The following is a 22246-nucleotide window of genomic DNA, read 5'->3' as shown; positions in this document are numbered from 1 at the left end:
AGCAATGAACTAAAAATTAGGTTAAAAAAACCTGTCACCCAGGACCACAAATGATATTTTATCACGGCTCCTGGAATAAGAAAAAGAACGTAAAATGTATTCACTCGACACATTCAACACAAGACAATATCTGAACACACAAATAACTCATGAATGAAAAACCTCAAGATAACATCAAAAGAAAACGCAACCGATGTTAACAGTTCAAAAGGAACAATAACCGACCGGAACAAACATCGCAAAGACCCTGACATTCCAAAATAAATAAAGATGCCGGCAGAACAAAGACAATAACGATACTCCCTTTTCAACCCTTTACATTTCCCCAAACTTATAAAAGGGCACGCTTGACAAAATCACCAAGAGGCAGAGCGTAGAAGTTGGAGAAAAGACGAAACGCTTATGACTGGGGAAAAAATGAAAACAAAACGAAGATAGGCGGATCAGGATGATTGGATACGATCAAGCTGGAGGCTTAAACCTTTGCAGGCTTCAACACACCTCGCAAGTAACATGAATTTCTCTCTATCTTAACTATATTCTATAAAAAACCATAATTATTCAATAATTACAAATTATGTTTGCTATTACATAAATGTTTGACTGAAACCTAGTCAGTTTTACTTTTATTAAAAATTTCCTAGGATTATATCATGAAATCCCAATTGGCCTGTTTTCTTTAGCGCCCAACATAAATAATAATAAATATATATAAAAATTAAACAATTTATGTACAAGTCTTTGGAATTGGTAAATTTCTAGTTGCAAGTTTTAAATGAACATACGTGCACTTGCCAATACAAACTGATATATACACAAGACAGTATAAATTCACTGGGTACATTCCTCTCCAGGCATAGCATCTCCCATTGCAAAAGATGAAGATCAAATTATGTAAAAATATTTTTTTTATATTATATACACAACAAAAATTATTTGAAAATAATCAATAAACGGAGAATTACCTAATGAACAAAAGCTACAAATATAATCTTAATATTAAAGAATATTAAAATTGTATTGTGTATTAACTATAATATGTAATTTCAAAAAGTTTGATTCAATTTAAATTAATTAGTACTATATATTATATATTTATATAATATATTATCCAAGCATTCATTACAGCTAATAATCTTATGCGGAAGAAAATTTAAACAATTTTTTTTCAAAGACAAATTTTTATAGATCGTATATTCTATTTTAATTTGCAAATGAGACTATAGAAAAATAAATAAATCAAATTTATATTTATAGGCGGGATTTGACGGCTAATACTACTCCTCTAACTGTATCAGGGTATTTATGATGGGTAGAGGATGCGAACATATTCTACAGGACATAACAAGGGTTCGGCTATATGCTCACCTTCGACATTCAGCTGTATGGCCATGTTGATCTTTGGCTCCGTATTCACTTGGCACTCGTAAATACCGGCGTCTTTCTTCTGGACGTATTCAATCCGGAGATTCCAGTCGTCGCTCGGGTCCGTGTGAATGACGGAGAACCTAGCATCGCCCGTGTATGTGAAGATGTTGGACGTAAGAATATGCAGGTCGCGCTTTCTCATCCAGGAAACCTAAAAAACAAATTAGGAAAAATTAAAAAATTTCTCTTTTAAACGAGAAAACTAATGCCTATTATAAATATGGATTATATCTGGTTATTTGAAAAATAATTTGCTTTAGTTGTTTTATGTAGTTTCAGTGATATGACACTACATTCATCAGGTACAAAAGAAGAACAAATTAAACGTTCCTTAGTGTACAACAGATACCATTAATCTATTTTTCATCATTTCCTCTTAATATAGAATATTATATTTTTGAGCCCAAGCAGTTTCACTGAGCACTCAGCTACAATTTGCTCAGTAAGTGGTACTGCATAAAAAACAATGTCTTACGTCTTTTGGTTCTACTGTGACTTATTTTGTTTCGTGGAATAGAGATGTTCTGCATAACTTTGATTAAGTTTTCATAGCTCTGTTCAAATAACAAATCATATAAATCTTATGGTTTTTGCAATAAATATAGATTCAACTTTTTTCATGACGTTCAATTAATTAAGGTTTTTAGTTGAGATAAAAAAAGTCAGTGTCACGAGTAGTATGCGAACCCACGACCTTCGGCTATCGTGACTTCCATCCACTCGGCCACTAACTTCCTGTCCTAACTTCCATCTCAACCCCACCTTTTGAATTTTCCCTCCTTTTTGCCATTTTTCAAATGTCGAGTAATCTATTTGATTTTCCGCGACAAATGAAATCGCCACGGAGAGCTTGAGTGAAGGTATATTTCATTTTTACTTATTAACTTCACTTGCTTTCGTGGTCCGTTTGGCCAATTAATATCTTTCAATTAATTAAGGATTTTAGTTGAAATAAAAAATGAAAAATTCCGAATGTAAATTTAATCAATTTTTTTTTGACGTGGGATCAAAAAGTGATTCAAATCACTTTCAATTACTGTAGGTCAAAAGTTCCATACTTTAACAAGAAGTTTATTTTCATTTTTATTTTAAAAAAATCCAAATATAACTTGTTGTACTTTTTTGAAAACGCTTCAAAGAAGCACCGTGTTGTCCCAGTAAAAGCAAGTATTTGAAAATATTATAACACACGCTACGAAAGTCAAATAAATATTACCATTCCTTGAAGCTCGATGAAAAAAATTGATTCAAATCGTTCCAATTTTGTTNTTAAATTTTACTTTGATGCAATTATGATGGAACAGTGTAACATTATCCAGGTTTATAAAAATCTGTTTTGCAAACATATCACATAACCGTTACTGTTTCTCCAACAACATAGCGATATTTTCCTCCTATGGATGAATCACTTCCAGTCATTACAAGAGTTTCCAGTATTTGATTTCCTGTTATCAGTCCAGCTAACTTAATCTGCATAGATAATTGGTTGGAACTCCATCGTTTCTTTTACACATTTTAGCACTACGTTAGCAACCTTTCTTGAAATAATCGATATAATTATAGAATCTTTTACTTCCCATTCTTGAAAATAATTTGTCTTTTCCAGCTTCAAACGTATAGCGCTATGGAAATGGCATCAAATAATGATTTCAACTATGCTTGAATTTCAATATTCGGTTTGTACGATAAGATGTGAGAGGGGTATAGTAACAATTGAAACTAAAAAGGTAAAAATCTCTGTCTAAAACGATTGAACGTCCAACTGCTCGTTAGATTCAGCAGTGTGAAACAAATTGAGTAAAAAGAAATTCACTGCATTTAAGAAACATGAACAACTTATATCAAATGGTCTTGCAATTTCAACAGCCTATCACCCATACAACAAAGGTAAAAATAAACTAAATAAAAGCGGATGTGTTATTTCGTTATAGCGTAGAAGAGCGAAATGCCATGTTTTCTCCAACTGTTGGGGGGCCGTCTCATATTTCCCGGTGCTACTCTATTTCACCTAACGGCAGGACGGAGCGTATCGGAAGGCTGTTGAGTCAATTTATGTGACTTTGTTTTCCACAGAAACTTTTCTAATAATGGCCTCGGGGTGGGGAACAGTTGATATCTCGGTCCGGTTGCTATTTATGTGCAGTTTCCTTTTCCTCCGAGGTCCACCTCCGACCAGCCAGCAGGCTCTGCCGATAAATAGTAAACTTCCAAAGGATTAAATGAAGTTTTCTTAAAACCTTTATTAATATATGGATAATTTAAATATAGAGGAGATATATTTTAAAAGCGCATTCTTTTTAAATTTTAGATAATAAATGACCTTGCAGTATGACCTAGGAGTCAGTTTATTTTTCCTTAATTATTACTGAATTAATATGTAAAATGCAAAGTTAATAGTATAACGCAAGTATTTCTACGAAATATGTTTATCTTTGAAAGAATGATTAAAATACAGATCTTCGTAGAGGTCATTAGACAGGTGAAGAAAGAAGAAGTCTAATTGCTGGGTTCACCAAGCTTTCGGCAAATTATAGTACCATCATCATGGCCTATTTATTAAAAGTTAACAAAATAAAATAATATACATACTTTCCCAAGAGTGCAGAAAACGATTAACATGGAAAACTGTTGTAAAAGCGTTTTGGGTTTAAGGTTATGAAGCACATGGCCAGCATACTACATTTTACATGATGAAAATAGACATCTATCTAAAATTCTAAGTAATTATTAATATACAGTATTGATAATTAACAAAAACAAAAATTAATAATAAAGTTTAGCAATCGCGAATAAAAAATCCATATGACTAAATTTAGGTCCAACTATTTTGTTCTGACTAGCAATTTCTTACAGGTAACGTTTATGATCGGAGAGAGTATTTTTGACTAAAATTATAGCTATTTACAGAAACTATATACAAAGTTAAGTTGAGATGGGGAGTTGATGTCCGAGTGGATCGAGGTCACGATAGCTCAGGTGGTAAAGCAGCGGCGTATCTAGCCGAAGGTCGTGAGTTCGAATCCCTCTCGAGCCATTAACTTTTTTTCATCTCAACTAAAAACCTTAATTAATTGGAAAGTATTAATTGGTCAAGCGGACCACGAAATTAGTGAATACATACAAAGTATTAAAATTAATGAGAGAGAGAGACAGAGAGAGAGTGTGTGAGAGAGAGAGAGAGAGAGTGTGTGAGAGAGAGAGAGAGTGTGTGAGAGAGAGAGAGAAAGAGAGAGAGAGTGTGAGAGAGAGAGAGTGTGTGAGAGAGAGAGAGAAAGAGAGAGAGAGTGTGANAGTCCGTTACTCTATAAATTTCAGGCGTTCTGTATTAAAAGGATATGTACTTTTTCTAATAGGAGTCTTCTCTCAAAACCGACTTCTCGACCCAAGATTTCCGGGGAGTCCAACATGAAAAAATGGCCGTTTTTGTTGCACGAGTGGACAACCCCGGGACTAACTTTTTATGAATACAATCTAATCTATGTTCTGATATTCTAACATCAATATTCTGCTTAGTCTGACCCACAGAACGAGCGTCACAACCACCACAGGACACCCTATAAACAACATTAGACCGTGAGCCAATAGGCTCTTTAGACTTTAAAACAGTAAATGCACTAATTTCGTGGTCCGCTTGACCAATTAATATATTACAATTAATGAAGGTTTTTATCTGATATAAAAAAGTCAATGGCACGAGCGGGATTCGAACCCACGATCTTCGGCTTGATACGCCGCTGCTCTACCACTTGAGCTATCGTGACCTCGATCCACTCGGACACCAACTTCCCATCTCAACCGCATTTTTTTAATTTTCCCTCCTTTTTGCCATTTTTCACTTTAAAACAGTGTGAAGACTAGATAGATTATTTTTGTATTTATAAGCAATTCCTTTATTTTATTAACCATTAACTTTTTAATTCTCTGAGTCACAACAGGAATGTAAGTGATTGACTAAAAGCCAATCGAAGTTGAAATAGGTTCCACCTCAACATTCAACAATGGGAGACCATCAGGTTTATAAATCTTAATCTTGAATTTGTTAATACGTTTGCCAATAATAATGGATAATGATTTGTTACTAACTATATTTACGTTTTTTCTATAAACCTAGGAACACAAAGGCCTAAAGCACGGTTTATTAAATTATCGGTGCAGTTAACCTTTAGAATGCATGAGATGAGTGAAAATCCATATGTCTCTTTCAAAGAACAGATCTAAGTAAGGCAATTTTCCATCCTTCTCCATTTCGTATAAATCTAAGTGAAGTACGATATGGGTTTATTAGCTCCAAAGTTAGCGAAAGATCACCATTTAAAAATCCTATGTTGTAAAGGGAGTAAAGAATGATTGGTTCCATAGTGTAGTTTAGATCATTTTGTTCTACCTAACCTCTTTTATTAGGTTTAAGGTCATCATCTCTTAGATCTTATGACATTTTTTCTACACTGCATGGATAGTCTTAAAATCGTTTAGAAATATTTAATGGTGAATAATAAATGATTATAGTTATTCGGTTCATATGGAACCTTTGTGTCACTGACAATGATTTTGGATTGCATAATTAAGACTAATTAGATTAAGTTTAGAGATACCTTAGATTATGTAATGTAGTGCAATGTTCTCTACCGTTCGATAAATGCAAACATTTAAAAGATTGTAAATTTGGAAAGCGACTAGATAAAACCAGATTTAAATGAAATTCTACAATAAATTAAATGAAATTACTACGAAGGTAACAAATAAAAGAACGGAAAACTAAAGTTTTAGTTAAAACTTAGAAAAGAGATGGTTCAGATAACTGTCCGATCTATGATTGAACAAGTAATTGAGACCCTATGTCTATTATTTCAACATTCGAAAAGTCAAATTTATGCTTACTATTGAATGATTTGATACGCCGGTAACAGTTCTGGATTTATTGCCACAATCAGAAACATGACCATAAATTCTATTTTTTATTCTCCGTTTTGTTTGACCAATGTATTTGATTGGACATTCACTACACGAGAATTTATACAACATTTAATAAATCCAACTTTTCTTCTTTATCCTTGAGTTTAGTATGTAAATAGCTCATTTTATTCTTGTATTCGTAACCACAATTGATGTCGGGTATGTATCTCTTTATCCAATATTTTAATTTGGGAGAAATCACTGCGAAGGATTGATCATATTTCTATCGATTTTTTCAACAAAAAACCGACTTCCGTCTAAGTCTCGTCTAACTTCACCACTGAAGAAAGGAAAAACACCGAAATGAGTCTGTCAGATCAATATATCGAAGTTATGCAGACTAGAAAGATCCGTGATCAGCAAGAACCAAACAACAGTTGCAATGTACCGTAAGAACGTTAAATTTAAATTGTGCGCCCAGAGTAGGCTGAATGTTAGGCCATTGCTTCCAGTATACACGTTCGTCCTAGAAAGGTCAATGAGAATCTTTAACGTCCGCACCAAGCCTTATCTGACGTTTTGATTCTCAAGATGAGAGCTGACGCACCTCCGCATACGAGAGAAGTGTGTTACTGCCGCAGCATTGGTGTAGAGGCAGCTCAGCCCCTAAGGCCGAAGACAACCTCGCTCCCCGCTTGCCCATTCCGAGTGGTCGAACCTTATGCCGCGCGCAATGGGCTACCTAAGCCGAAATACATCAGCTTGGTCTCCCCCGCACTCCCAAGATAGATAAAGGCCACTCTATCTCCCAGAGTAGTAGGTCTTCCCTAGCGTAGAAACTACCGGATCCGCTCCGGCCGCGGTTTTGTTTAAAGTGGAATTGCTAACCACTCCCTAGAGCAGACCGCCTAAGGTAAAAGCCTTCAATCGAGCTCAGCCTATACCTACGTGCAAAGCATACTCGAGTAGGAGCAATCCATTCACTACCCGTTCCCACCCGCCACTACTCACGCATTCGAGGGACTTTTCAGCATAATCATAGCGTCCTCAACCCTTATACGCTGCTGTCCGATCCGCCGTATCCCGTCAAGCCGGGTGTATAACGATGTTCATGCGCAAGTTTCGTGCGAAGGACAGGTAGAAGACAGCCTTTTTTCTAATTACTCGCCTGGGGTCTCGCCACGGCCAAGTATGAGTCCATTCCCATTGTAACAGGGGCTGAAACTCGGAAAATTTTTGGTACTCCGTAGTACAGGTGGCTATGCACCCTCCCCGGTAACCAAGGGTTTGGAGGGTTCACAGAAAACAATGAAGGACCCTGGAGTGAGAAAGGGACGTGGATGAGGACACGAGATACACCTTTCTTGAGCCACGAGCCTTGGTAGCCCGTCCACTGGAGCCGAGCAAATTCGGCCGAATATGGCCGGATGATCCAAAAGCGAAGAAACGAATGAGCACGCGTCCATTAGAACCAATTCGTTCGGTCGTGTTGGGCCGTGTACCGCCGAAGCACTTTCCGATCCAAATAAAGTTGGATTTTCCAGTCCTATTCGGCCGAATGGTTACTTCGACTTCAACTGTCAACCACGTGACATCAAACGCTCACCATTGTTTAACGCCGTTCTTTGCTTTTTGCTTACCTTTTCGTTTCGTTTTCATTTCGATGGATTGCGAAAAATTGATAAGTGCGGTTGAGGAGCAGGCTCTTGGGACATGCGTGATCCACTCTATCATCGGAGAGATGTTCAGCGTAAGCTGTGGTCAAGGATAGCTTTAGAAATGGAACTTCCAATATTTCTGTTTATTTCGTTCATTCCATTTGTATGTAAACTAAGAATTTTCGAGCAGCAACAAACCTTCTACATCCATTTGGGCTGTGTCGTGAACTGACGAAAATCGGCTAGAGTGGACGATGGCGTTCGGCTATATTGCCGCTTGTCCGTTTGGTCAAATAGTTGATAACTTTTCTTTCCGCCGATGTATGATTAAATTATCTTTCTCCAAACGCTGATTAATTGACAAACATTAGAGCGGCAAATGTATTCTATTTTACCTCAGGCAATAGAGCAAAGAAGGAGAGGTTCGCGGTTTTGAAGAGGCATTAGCCCGAGCGGCGTGCTAACGTGCATTAACTCGGCTCATTAGTAAGGCCCTTTATAATGGTTCGACATTGGGCGAGGCTCCTTTAAATCAATTAAATCGGAAGACATTTGCGGTTTCGTGCAACAGTTGTGCTCGGACATATCCCGTTTAATTGTGGTCTTAGTATTGAAACCCAGAATTTCCCTCTTACCCTCTACTTTGCCCGACACAAATCCACTTAGCTCTCTCCCGCGGCTTGATGCTTAATTAAAACCATCCTTCCTACCGCCTTTCATTTATAAATCTCCCTCTGGTCAGCGGTTCCCTTAGTTTACCAAAACATTTTACTTCCACAAGTATCTTTGGCTCGTGTGACATTTTTAAAATATAATAACTTCTTATATTATTGTATTCGAATATCTAACGATCATCTCTTTTATGTCTATGCTATGTACTTATCTATTATGGCATGAATGATGTTTAATAATTTTTTAATATTTAATTTTTTTTAAATATACTAACAAATATATATTACAATACGCTGATCGTATGCTCAACATAACTACATTTTCAACACTGTACTACGAATAACCTCCTCGCAATTGTTTCAGCTTCAAGTCCTTTTAATTGAGAAAACGATATTCGACGCATGAAGACAAAACGTTTATCAATACTAGGAAAAAATGAAAAACATGAAAAATTTCAATTAAATAAGGATTTTAGTTGAGAAAAGTCACTGTCACGAGCGGGATTCGAACCCACGAACTTCGGCTAGATATGCCGCTGCGCCATTTGAGCTATCGTGACTTCGATCCACTCGGACAATAACTTCCCATCTCAACCCACCTTTCGAATTTTCCCTTCCTTTTTGCCATTTTTCAAATGTCGTGTAATCTATTTGATTCTCGGCGACAAATGAAATGGACACGGAGAGATTTAGTGAAGTATACTTCATTTTAACTTATTAAATTCATTAATTTTCGTGGTTCGCTTGACCAATTAATATCTTTCAATTAATTAAGGTTTTTAGTGTCCGAGTGGATAAAGTCACGATAGCTCAAGTGGTAGAGCAGCGGCGTATTTAGCCGAAGGTTGTGGGTTCGAATCCCGCTCGTGACACTGACTTTTCATCTCAACTAAAAACCTTCATTAATTGAAAGATATTAATTGGTCAAGCTGACCACGGAAACTAGTGAATTTAATATGAACAATAAAGATTGACGAAACACGAACTTCATGATTTTGAAAGCAAACTGTTCATCTGTTTTTATTTTTTAAAATTGTTGAAAGACTAGTGTATATAAACGGCATCCTTGACGCCTTTGATAAACAGGAGGCAGTTCAGAGAATTTTTACCGGTAAACTTTTGACTTTCCATAACACCCAGGAGCCTAAAAAAATTAAAAACTGCCCTTCACGTAGTATCCAATTGTCCAGTTAAAAACCGGACGTTTCATGTGAAATGTGACAGTGCGCAATCTAAAAGAAAAGGATAACAGACCCAGAGCAGTATGTAGGGATATTATTCATCTTATTTTACGCACAGGACATACCTGCATGGTTACCACAAACTTTTGACACGTTAGAGATAATCAGGAATATGGCATTAAATACCATGAAACTACAACTGGCAAGTAACTAAGAATCCATAGAAGCTATACCTTGAAACAAAAAGTCTATATGTCGGAATAATTCGTAAACAACACCCAACATTAAACAATTGTGTAGAAAATTTAATTAAAAAACAAAATCAAACCATCTACTAAAACCTGTCTTGGCTTTTTTGTTTTAAATCCTGAAATAAAAAACTACTGCACCTTTCGTCGTATGGCAAGAGCAGTAACTTACAAGAGAACCACATTCAGGTTGAACAAAACAGACCTGTACTGTTCATTATGCTCTTGGTGTATACGAAATGATGTACTTAACAAACACCTAAAAAAATTACAGAAGTGAAACAACAAATAAGGAAAAACTTCCAATAATTTCATCCCTGACCCTGACTGAATATGCAGAAGCCATTGCTAGGAAGCCCTCTACAGCTCAAACTAGTAGACTCAATGGGAAGGAATAAATTAAACTTATTTGACCAAGTCTATTATGAAATATAAAAAAAATACATTTAACTGATTTTACTGGGAAGGTCTGATAGGTGATTTATGAGGTATGCAGCTAAGTCAATGTTAGTCAAACCACTGTTTAGTGCACAGTATTGAGCTTATCGCATCTCTCAATCAGGAATTCCAGCTTGTAATTACATAAGAACAAATTACCGGGAGACCTCAAGAATCAATCACCAACCCCGGGTGTTGGCAGTCAAAGATCAACACTCCTTCAATCAAGTGGCACATATCGAGCGACTTTCTCTACATTCCGGGTAAAATGCAAGCTTCAGTCCAAATGTGACTGTGGTCTATCCTTAATCGGGTGAGAATGACAATTCTCCGATACAGATCCTCCGAAGGCCACATGAATTTATTTGTTTTTTGATTTATATTTTCAATTCTTCCATAAATGCACGTGTGTAAATACATGTACAAGACAGAGCCTTCTCGTCGCAAGTAGCGATATGCACATACTTCAGTGTTTTGATGGACCGGGTGCTATACCACGGACGAAGTTAGACTCAAGGGGCTCTCAACAACAAGGTCATCCCAACTTCTAACACATGAAGTTTTAACATAAAAACACTCACTCTATCACGTCTTAAATACATTCCTTTTTAATTACAAACCTTTTCACTCATGAGTACTAGATATTCCTCCATCACTCTTTATTACCTTACATAATTGAGGATACTTGATACTCTGTACTACACATACATTCATGCATATAAATACATTTTCATGACACAGTTAATACATTTATCACCAAATTTAGTATATATACAACATAAGGATTGACCTAAGATCTACACTTCCCGTCAAAAGTATCACAATACTTTGAAAACATCGGTTTTTTCTTAATAAAAAAAGATTCTGAAGTCTATAATAAACTATTACATTCACTAATTTCGTGGCCCGCTTGACCAATTAATATATTACAATTAATTAAGGTTTTTAGTTGAGATAAAAAAGTCAATGACACGAGCGGGATTCGAACCCACGATCATCGGCTTGATACACCGCTGCTCTACCTCTTCAGCTATCGTGACCTCGACCCACTCGGACACCAACTTCCCATCTCAACCGCACCTTTGAATTTTCCCTTTTTTTGACTTTTGTTCTGCGGTGAGAAGGGGACATTTCACTGGCCTTTTTGAGCTGAGGTTTGACTCTCTCAGTCTTCTAATAACCGTTGACTCCGAGATTGATACCCCTCGAACACCTGGGTCTCTCTTCTGGGTCTCAAGAGAGGCAGCGGAAGGCGTGGCCCATGTTATCTGGGTTTCGACTGTTCGATTGTTCCCGTTTCTGACGCTGGGGGAGCCTGACCACCTCCCCCTTGCCACCATGTGCGATTCAGGGATTCGAATCTCTGAGAAAGAGTCTCTCAAGCCCAGATGTGAGCGACATTCGGCCTTCGGGGAGTAGCAGGGAGCCTGAACGGAAACTGTGAAAGCCTGAGGAACCGGTCGCCCACCACGAGCACACTGATTGTGAGGAGTGAGTGTTTGTGATTGAGGATCCCAATCCGACCTGCGGGATTTATTTTCTGCGGACTCGGATTCAACCCCCCGAGGCGGTTGGCTGGGATACGGCCGACTAGTTCGGCTTTTGAACGGCCATATCGCCTCACCCACCCTGGGAGTCATGGCCCACTCTATGTGGAACCACGGCGACGACGGGTGGTATAGTGCGGTTGAGACTCGAGACCCCGAAACGGCTCACCTCGTGTTCTCTTCACGGCCCCCTTTTCTCAATCCGAACTCCTTCATTCTATCCTGTGACCCCTCCTAACCCTTGGTTACAAGGGGGGGTATCCGGGCCCAAAATAATGGTGCAGCCCAGAGGGCGTGGCAACCTCTCTAAAGCACAATCTGTCTTATGTCGGACCACCGAGGTCACGATAGCTCAAGTGGTAGAGCAGCGACGTATCTAGCCAAAGATCGTGGGTTCAAATCCCGCTCGTCTCATTGACTTTTTTATCTCAACTAAAAACCTTAATTAATTCTAATCCATAATGTCTCTCATTTAATAAATAATATTACTATAATTATTAACAAAGTTTGGATTAAGGTCGAAAATTATGGGTGCTGCAATACTTTTGACGGGGAGTTTATATAAATATGCAGAATTACCCGTCTCCTGAAATCGGAATATGGGACACAAAGATTCGCTGCCATGTTGGCAATTCTTATATCGGGAGACATTCTCAGTTGCTATTTATTTGGCGCCGAGGAATGGCACCCTTCAATTATGTGCTTTCTCTGCATTCCGAGTTCAAAACGCGGGATTCAGCCCCCCCCCAAAAAAAAATGTACGTGCGTCGACCAAGTATGACCAATTCTGAATCGGGTTAGAATGAACCTTGTTTTCCTTTTCTGTTCTGACACGTCCATTTCATTTATTTGTGAAAATAAATTAAAAGTTGAAACTTGAAAGTTCAAAAACCTCAGCACAATTAGCAAAAATTCAATTGTGTGCAGGAGAATGATTTTTCACACGAATTTTCTTCTCACATTTATCAAAGAGAACGGATCGGGATGGAGAGAAAACTTGTCGTATAAAGTTTCCCTATTAATTAGGAAAGAATAGGGTCGGGATAATTATGTGGAAATGGGGGAAGAGATAAGAGGAAAACGGGTAAATGAGTCCGACTCGTATCTACACGCTCCTTTGAAGCAATGGCGACCCTCTCGGCGTTATTATTATTACTAGCCCGGAAACGGTTCTAAAATTTATTTAATAACTAGAAGAAGGGTATACTGTAACTTATTTTAACAGAACCTTATGACATTAACTGTTAGACTCGTGAAAAACTGTCGGCAGCAAGTCTGTTTGATGTAGTTTGCCTCGCTAGTCTGTGTGACTGCCCAACCGAAAGCATTCTCATATAAACTGTTTGTTCGTTTATAATATATCTTCTTTGTACTATATCTTTTGTTTATATACATTGTCTAGTATTCCCATTTTGTTAATAAAGACCTCGTGAATAACTTTACTAACGTAGAAACAGTTAATTATAACCACATTGAATAAACACAACTAACACATATTTATTAATCAAATTTTATTTCACGGTTTCTGTTATCTTATTTTTTCTATTTATTTCCTTCTTGTCAAATATTTTAACCTACTCTGAGAATCATATACGCACTGAACTGATAACAATAAAAACAAAATGTGAAAGAAATGAAAAAAATAATTAACTCATCTAAATGATTGTACGTTTGGCAACAGCTAAACCAAATTTAACGAGCCCCTACTGTACATTAGCAAAACGAGAAAATTCGCACAGAGCGGACTTGAAATACAAGACGAGCACGAAAAAAACATTTCCTTAGAAATTGGACGAAAAGACCTCTCATTATATTTTTTTTATATTTCATATTTTATTACAATCTTCAATTTCTAATTACAACATGTAATTGAGGATACATAGGCATATATACAGCTATTTAAATATTAACATTGAAAGGAGCAAATAATCTATCGTATCCACATAACTTCACTAATGAAACTTTACAACCTACTCGTTTGAAAATAGGTCACCTGATCATTTCCTCTTGAGACGCCTTTTGGGATTATAAGAACTATAGGACAATGCTTGGGTAAGCCTATGTTGAAAGAATTTATTGTGGAGCTTGGTAAATTTTTGAAGAATTAATTTTTGGATAAACGTAATTTTAAGGTCGTTGTGAGGGTTAGGATTGAAACGTAATACGGTGCATTTATAATGGAATGTTTAGTGGGTCCCATAATTCTATACGGAATGTCAAAACATTTGTATTAGCGTTTTGTACACTGTAAGTTTCTTTTTCGTCGGTAGCTCGGTTGTTGCCCTATGTGCTTGAAGTTTAGAACGCATTAGAACTCAGCGTCCATTTAGGTCTTGTAATTTCAGTCCTGCATACTGATTCAATATTAAGCATGAGGTACCCAACATAATGAACGCAGTCGGATTTAGAGATAGGAACATTGTTGTAGTATATTGTGACATGAGATTTACTTCAGAATTTAAATGTGACGTAGACGCACTTGCAAGTGTTACTTACCTTCTACACAAATCAACTGTACACGTGATACGTCACTGCATATATTCCGAAGCAACCACAGGATCAATGTCGCAGGACATTAGCTGGGTCATGCATGGCACATTGCTTTCCCGTATACTCGGTCGTCCTAGAAAAGACAATGAGGATCTTTAACGTCCGCACCTAGCCTATTCGGCCTTATCGAACGTTTTGATTCTCAAGATGAGAGCTGACGCACCTCCACATACGACAGAATGTGTTACTGCCGCAGCGTTGGTGTAGAGGCAGCTCAGCCCCGAGGGGCCAAGTCAACCTCGCTCCCCGCTTGCCCATTCTGAGTGGTCGGGTCCGCATTAAGCATCGAACCTTATGCCGCGCGCAAATGGCTACCTAAGCCGAAATACATCAGCTTGGTCTCCCCCGCGCTCCCTTTATAGAGAAGGTCACTCTATCTCCCAGAGTATTGGGGCTTCCCCAGCGTAGAAACTACCGGATCCGCTCCGGCCGCGGTTTTGCTTAAAGTGGATTGCAAACCACCCCCTAGAGGAGACCGCCTACGGTAAAAGCCTCCAATCGAGCTCAGCCTACACATACGTGCAAATGCATACTCGAGTAGGAGCAACGATTCACTACCCGTTCCTTTCCGCCACTACTCAAACATCGAGGAACTTTTCAGCGTAATCATAGCGTCATCAATGCTTACAAGCTGCCGACCGATCCGCCGTATCCCGTGAGGCCGGGTGTATGACGATGGTCATACACACGTTTCGTGCGAAGGTCCCTGATAGAAGACAGCCTCTTCTCTAAGTTCCCACCAGGGGCGTCACCAAGAACCACTACGAGTCCATTCCCAGTGTTACAGGGGCTGAATTTTAGATTCATCTGTTACCCCGTAGTACAGATTGTTATGCACCCTCCCCCGTCTATGCAGACAGGATCTGGTACCCTAACCCTCGTGTGCCTTTGATAAGGCTTGTGCTTTAGAGAGTTTGCCAAGCCTTCAGGGCTAACCATTATTTTGCGCCCGGACACCCCCCTTGTAGACAAGAGTTGGGAGGGGTCGCAGGGAACAATGAAGGAACCTGGAGTGAGAGAGGGACGTGGATGAGGTCACGAGGTACACCTTTCTTGGGCCCCGAGCCTTAACCACATTGTCCACCCTATGCAGCGTGGTACAGCAATGAGGGTGAAGGTGGATTGAAAACATCCGGAGTATAAAGGATATGGATGATTGGTTGGTAATCCTGCAGGTAGAAATAGGGCGCGTTTAAGTAGATGGCATTTGGAAGGACACGTTTTTATTAGTACAGAAGATCCTCAAACAAGAAAGATTCCCATACAATAGGCTTTCTGTTCAAGGAACAACGAAAAACATTCTAGACGCCAAACACTTCTTGGACTGTTGAATGGTGGGACCGAAACTAAACTGATGATCTGTGAGAAGTTTAGATGAGTTGAACAATAATAAACATTTTTTAAAATCGAAGTTTAACAACTTGACTTTGGTAAATCATGCTGTTTTTTGGTTTATAATTTTTGGCACAGATTGCATGACACAGATTGTTCTCTCTTTGGCGCAAAGCTTCTCGACTTTTATCACTTTAAAGAACCCGTTTAATTCCTTTTCATATTGCCTCCGATTACTAGCAGTGCGTTCTATTTTGCACAATGTAGCCAAAATTTCTAACGAGCAACCCTTTGTACACTTAATCTTACCCCACAACATGCATTACTAAAGCAATTATCGGCACGGTTTCTCAGTGTTTTCAGCTCTTCCTAAAAACAAGCGTTTACATAACAATATAACAATTCTGTACATATTTAATTCGTTATTTAGCAAAGTTTTAAAGATTTTGGCACAAATAGTTGTCAACGTAAAACAGAGATAAAAGTAAAAATGTAAGCTCAGGAGTAAATACACGATTTAGGACAAAGGCGGTTACTTTTAATGTGTTCTCCTGTTAGGTGGGCCTTTTCAACTTACCTCCTTTTTACCTGAGAATGCTAAATTGATTATGAGCGCTTTGCTTTTCAACGTTGCCTTCTCATGGAAACCGTCGCAAGCAAATTATGCTAAACATAACAATAATTCAAAAAACTGCCATCAACCTAAGCAATGAAATTACTGAGGAAAAAAGATCCATGTATGAGTTATTATAACATATTAATCCATTTATGTTTTAGTGGTGTAATTGACCAAGTTACTTCGTTTAATTAAATATTATTTTTATGTAAGGACTTGGTTGAGATAAAAAAGTCAGTGTCACAAGCGGGATTCGAACCCACGACCTTCGGCTAAATACGCCGCTGCTCTACCACTTGAGCCATCGTGACTTAAATCCTCTCGACACCAACTCTCCTTGTATTGTATATCCTGTTTTTCTATTCTTTCTTTCTCATTTTAACAGTTGTTATTTTTCTTTTCTTTCCATTTATTATCTAGGCTATTATGATTATCTTTCATTGTGTATGTTTTCATTTCTGATTGTTTTATCAACGACTTCTGCCAGACGGATACAAGATCCATGTCTTTAAATGTTTGAGAACACAATGGTCATTTTTTCTTATTCACTAATTTCGTTGTCCGACCAATTAATATCTTACAATTAAATAAGGTTTTCAGTTGAGATAAAAAAGTCAATGGCACGAGGGGGATTCGAACCCACGACCTTCGGCTAAATAGGCCGCTGCTCTACCACTTGAGCTATCGTGAATTAAATCCTCTCGGACACCAACTCTCCATCTCAACCTACAGCCGTTCGAATTTTCCCTCTTATTGCCCTTTTCAAATGTCATGTTGTCAGGAGAAAAAGAATAATTAATTGAAAAAAGTAATTTGATCATTAGACTACTAAAACATAAATGGATTAATATTTAATAAGTAAAAGAAGTATCACTTCACTGATAGCTCCCCGTGGCCACTTCATAACCGCGGAGAATTTAGAGATTACACGACATTTTAAAATGGCAAAAAGGAGGAAAATTTCAAAAAGTGGGGTTAAGATGAGAAGTTAGTGTCCGAGTGGATCGAGGTCACAATAGCTCAAGTGGTTGAGCAGCGGTGTATTTAGCCGAAGGTCGTGTATTCCAATCCCCCGCGTGACACTGACTTTTTTTTTAATGATATTAGAACTTATTTTCTGTCTGGTTTTTCTTCTTAAATACATTGGTAAGATCAAGCGTTTTGGAGTTTCCAGCTCTTGATACTACCCGAGGAATATGATTCGAATAAGATCAAGGGAGTTGTGATGTAATTAGAATGGTACTCAATCGGTTTGATTTGACGTTCGTCCGCTTTGAACTCAATCTGTGTGTTTTGGCAGAAAATCATGATTATTAGACACCATTTACTATCATCCCCTTGTTGGAAATATATTTCGAACTGAAGGTTCCCTCCAGTTCAGTGTAGGTTGTCTGAATCAGCGAAAAATGGTCTAAAGAATATAGTAAGTACGTCACATAGTTTATACTCATATCAATGCAGTTAAAGCTAAAAATGCAATACAAAATAAAAACACAGCTCGTCGGGCCAGGTAGGAAGTTTACTTATGAAATAAGACCAGGATGAGAATAACCTGAATCATAGGTCATACGAGATTAAGGATGCAAATTTTGGAGTCAAAATCCATGTATATTTCAAGCAGAGTGTGGTTACAGAGTGTCATTTTCTTAACTCTATGTTGAGGGCTAGTAGTAGTAACAAATGAATAAAGAAATTTGTTTGAATAAAACAGCGAGAACCTCGACACTTTGTTGCGATTTTTAAAAGGAAGTCGGAGTGCTTTTCTGTATATGGTGGTTTTATAGAATAAGTGTATTTTGTATACAATGTTTTATATTAAAGCCCATTCTTCATCGCCCCTTATTTATACAATTTAGTATTTGTAGAATAAAGGAACCTCCTAAAACCAATTCTATCTGGTACACTCATGGTTAACGATCTTAGGAGGTAAGCCTCAAAAAATTGTCTACGGGTTTTTCAAACGGAACTTTTAGCATTTGATCACTGGATCAGAAAAGAAAATAAGTTGGGAAAAAAAGTAAAATAAGAGCCATATTATATGAAAATCAGATAGCAATGATGGCTTCAGTCTCTGAGAGATGTTCTTGGGGTGACATGGAATGGTAGGAGACAATGACAATAATGGTCTGACTTCCGTCTGGTATTAGGAGCATTTTCAAAAGGCAATGAGCAGACATACTGGCTAAAATTCGAGCTGCTATTCTGACCCCAGACACTTTTGTAGCCATGAAATTCGCCATAAAAGGAACGCATTATTCACGGTAAATCCTTACGGATATACCACCCTACGCACATACAACTCACAAAAGAATTACTGGTGTATTACCATTATAAAACTTTGATTCTGGTAAATCTCCTGACTGGGTCCTGTTGTCTAACATGGCGTATCTTTTTTTAATTACATTTATTTGATATTTACAACTACAAATGAAGTATTAAGTAAATATGTTCGTATATGTTGAATTATCATTTGAGGCTTTTGTAGGAGAAGTTTCCCAGTGGTAACACTCCTTCACACTGATATCTTGTTCAGTCTTCACTCAATGAGAAGGTCTCGGGGCCACTTTCGTTTTAATCGTCGTGGAGGATTTTCAGGTAGGGTTGGAAGTGATAAATGTCGTACGAATAGATTACTGTGTGTGTTCACTTATTGACGAAATTTTTTATTGCAGGTTTTGATGAGTTTATGTACAAACGGAATGTGTACATCGTTATGAATAGTGTAATTTGAAACGGAAAAGGAGCATTTATAATTTGACGGAGAATTTTAGATTGGATTGATTGGAGACGCTGGGAATTAGAATCCTTGGTTGAGCCCCACACTTCACAACCGTATGCCCAGAGAGGTCTAATCATTGTTTTATAAATTAAAAGTTTGTTTGCAATGCCTGCTGTATCATCAGCGAATGTGTGTGTCGAAATGTTGATATGAGTAGGAATATCTGCAGTGTATATGGAAAATAGAAAAGGGCCAAGTATGCTTCCTTGAAGAACACCCGCCCTAATGCGTTTATAAGGTGAGAATTCGATCCGTCAGGTAAGATCTCAGTATAAGATAGTATGTATAAGGGAGGATGTTCTTCAGTTTCCAAAGCAAGCCCGAGTGCCAGACTCAATCGAAGGCCTGTTCTAAATCAAAAAAGACACCCAAACAATGCAGTTTTGTTCGAGGGAAGAGGCTATATTGTCAGCAACACGATGTAATTCTTGAGTTGTCGAGTGCGGAACCCAAGCTGATGATCTGGAATAATATTAGAATTTTTAATTAGTGGCAGTAATCGTCGGAGAAGTAGTTTTTCTAGTATTTTGGCAAGGATAGAAAGGAGACTTATCCTGAGCAGATTTTTGAAAAGAAAAAGAAACAGCAGAATACGTTATGTTTTATTGTGAGAGTCATCCTTCTGCTATGGGTTACGAAAAACCGCATGCTGCTACAAAAAGTAACACTTCCCTTTAGCGAAAACACCAATGATTAACAACCTAAAGATGAACAGGTGGAACAACACTAGAAGGTTTTATTAAGTTCAAGGTGCAAGAAGATTTCATCTTTACAACCCCTACAAAGACTACAGTAGGTAATAGGCAGGACGTGCCAGAACTACTCTATCGAAAAAGCGTGTAGGTCAAATCCAGATTTGCTTTCGACTTTTCTTATTAACAACTATCAATCAATCTAAATATCACTTAGCATGACCACGTCCATAATGTCGTCGATTTGTAGTTTAAAATAAAATACGTTCCAAGTAGTCTTCTAAACTAGCTAATACTAAATTGTCAGAAGCTTACCTTGAAAGTGGATGAAGAGACAGGATTATGACATGCCTAATTGGAGCTGAATAATTATCGATAATAGACGATTACATCTCGGTGTTTAGAACGGATATTGACATTAGTCCATTATCAATCCTCTACTGAATCACTAATGAGTTAAAAGTTTATTTCTTTCTTTAAGCTTTACGACACAAGAAATTAAAGGCGCACAGAGCCTACCACGCCCGCAATGCTTTCGGGAAATGAAAGAATGGCCTATCTTAAACATATCAAGCTTTAGACCAATGTTTAATCCTTAATTAAACTTAATAAACGAGGAACTAATGATTTTGTTGTAATAATCAATGCTTAATTGATGTAATTATCTATGCTTCAGCTTGCAATGGAATAAAAACACACAGCTATTATTTATATTTTTTAATACTACAAGTCAATATTCTATTTACACTTCTATTTACAAACACTACATTCATACAGATAAATACATTCATACACATAAATACATCCATACAATACACACATTCCGTTTGGTCGGTGGAGTACTTGATATTCCTCCACCGACCTATACTCGAACTAAACTAGATTGGGGTCGATGGAGTACTTTTATAAATATTCCGCCATCGACCCCGAACACAAACTAATACGCTCTCATTGTTCGAGGGGCGATGATGATGTTATATTTCACCCTCACCCCTCGCCATTCACGCTAATAAATACATGCACTCAGACAAACATATAGACACACAACACATGAGACATACTATATACAATAAAAAACCCCAATTTCCCGTAAAAATCGGAACAGGGGACCCTGAAACCCGCTGCAGTGCTCGAGCACCTTCTTCAGATTGGATGGCATGCCTACGCGCTCCCTGTAGGGAGCCAAGGCATGGCATGTTTCCAGTATGTGGGACACATCGAGCAACCTTTCTCTGCATAAGGGACACCTGCGCGGGCTTTGGCCCAAGAGCAGGTGGCCGTGTGTCAACCGTTTATGGCCTATTCTTAGTCGCGTTAGGACGATTCCTTGTTTCCGGCTCAGGTTCTCGGGGGGCCATCTACGAATCGTGCTCTTGACTTTTAATACTTTATTATAAAACAAGTAAAATATAAATTAATCTGGAAACATACCATGCACAAATAATTCGTGTTTTTTTCTGTAATGTACAATTTATTAATTATTAGAAAATATATAAAGAAGATTAGGTCAGTATGGACTGATGGCTTTTCGACCCGTAAGAGGACCTTAATTGACACACAAAGTTGCACTGCTCGCATTTGCTTGAGAATTCAGCCATTGCTCTTTGGATGATTGGTCTGCTGTATTTTTTTGCAGATTAGTGGAGATTTGCTCTACGACCACCAGATGGGCGTGAAAGAATGTGGAGAAGGCGAAATAAAAGGTACGAAGTCATCTCAGAGTCATCTTTTTCAACATAGCACGGTGATGGTGTGGGCGGGAATTTCAATAGACTTTGACAGTTGGTTGCACTTAGTGAAGAGTCTTTGACGGCCATTCTCTATGTGGAAGAAATTTTCATGCGTTGCCTATGCTCGATGACATCAAGACAATCCTATTCTAATCCACGGGTATTATCGTCTGCATGTCGCTCGCATAATTCAAACGTACTTCAACACAATAACATCAGGGTCATAGCCTGGCCAGCCCCGTTCTCCAGACTCGAACACTATCAAACATTTATGGGATAAATTCAAAAGACAAATAAGAGCACTTCCATCAATCCTAGATACATTCCACGATTTTGAAAGGACTAGGAATGGGCTAATATCCAGCAAAGAGACTTTTCTAGACGGGTAGAAAGTATGTAGAGGCATCTTCAAGATGTAATTAAGACAAAAGGAGGAAATACGTGATATTTAAATTTTAATTAGCAATTTTAAAATTTTAAAAC

The 22246-nt window shown here is 37.9% G+C and overlaps 1 protein-coding gene across 1 annotated transcript in view; it reads right to left on the bottom strand.

The window, feature by feature from the left end:
• Nucleotides 1-1263: 1263 nt before the first annotated feature.
• The window catches only part of LOC112126474, a 552656-nt gene continuing 531673 nt past the window's right edge, over nucleotides 1264-22246 (bottom strand). Inside the window, exon 4 of the mRNA XM_024225603.1 lies at nucleotides 1264-1579. Within this exon, the coding sequence (XP_024081371.1) occupies nucleotides 1304-1579 (276 nt within the window). The 3' untranslated portion in view covers nucleotides 1264-1303. The remainder of the gene's footprint in view (nucleotides 1580-22246) is intronic.

This window comes from Cimex lectularius, unplaced genomic scaffold, assembly GCF_000648675.2.
Source record: "Cimex lectularius strain Harlan isolate CLEC.00 unplaced genomic scaffold, Clec_2.1 scaffold108, whole genome shotgun sequence".
NCBI lineage: Eukaryota > Metazoa > Arthropoda > Insecta > Hemiptera > Cimicidae > Cimex > Cimex lectularius.
The sequence above is the reverse complement of the archived record's forward strand: the minus strand, read 5'-3'. Positions and strand labels throughout refer to the sequence as shown.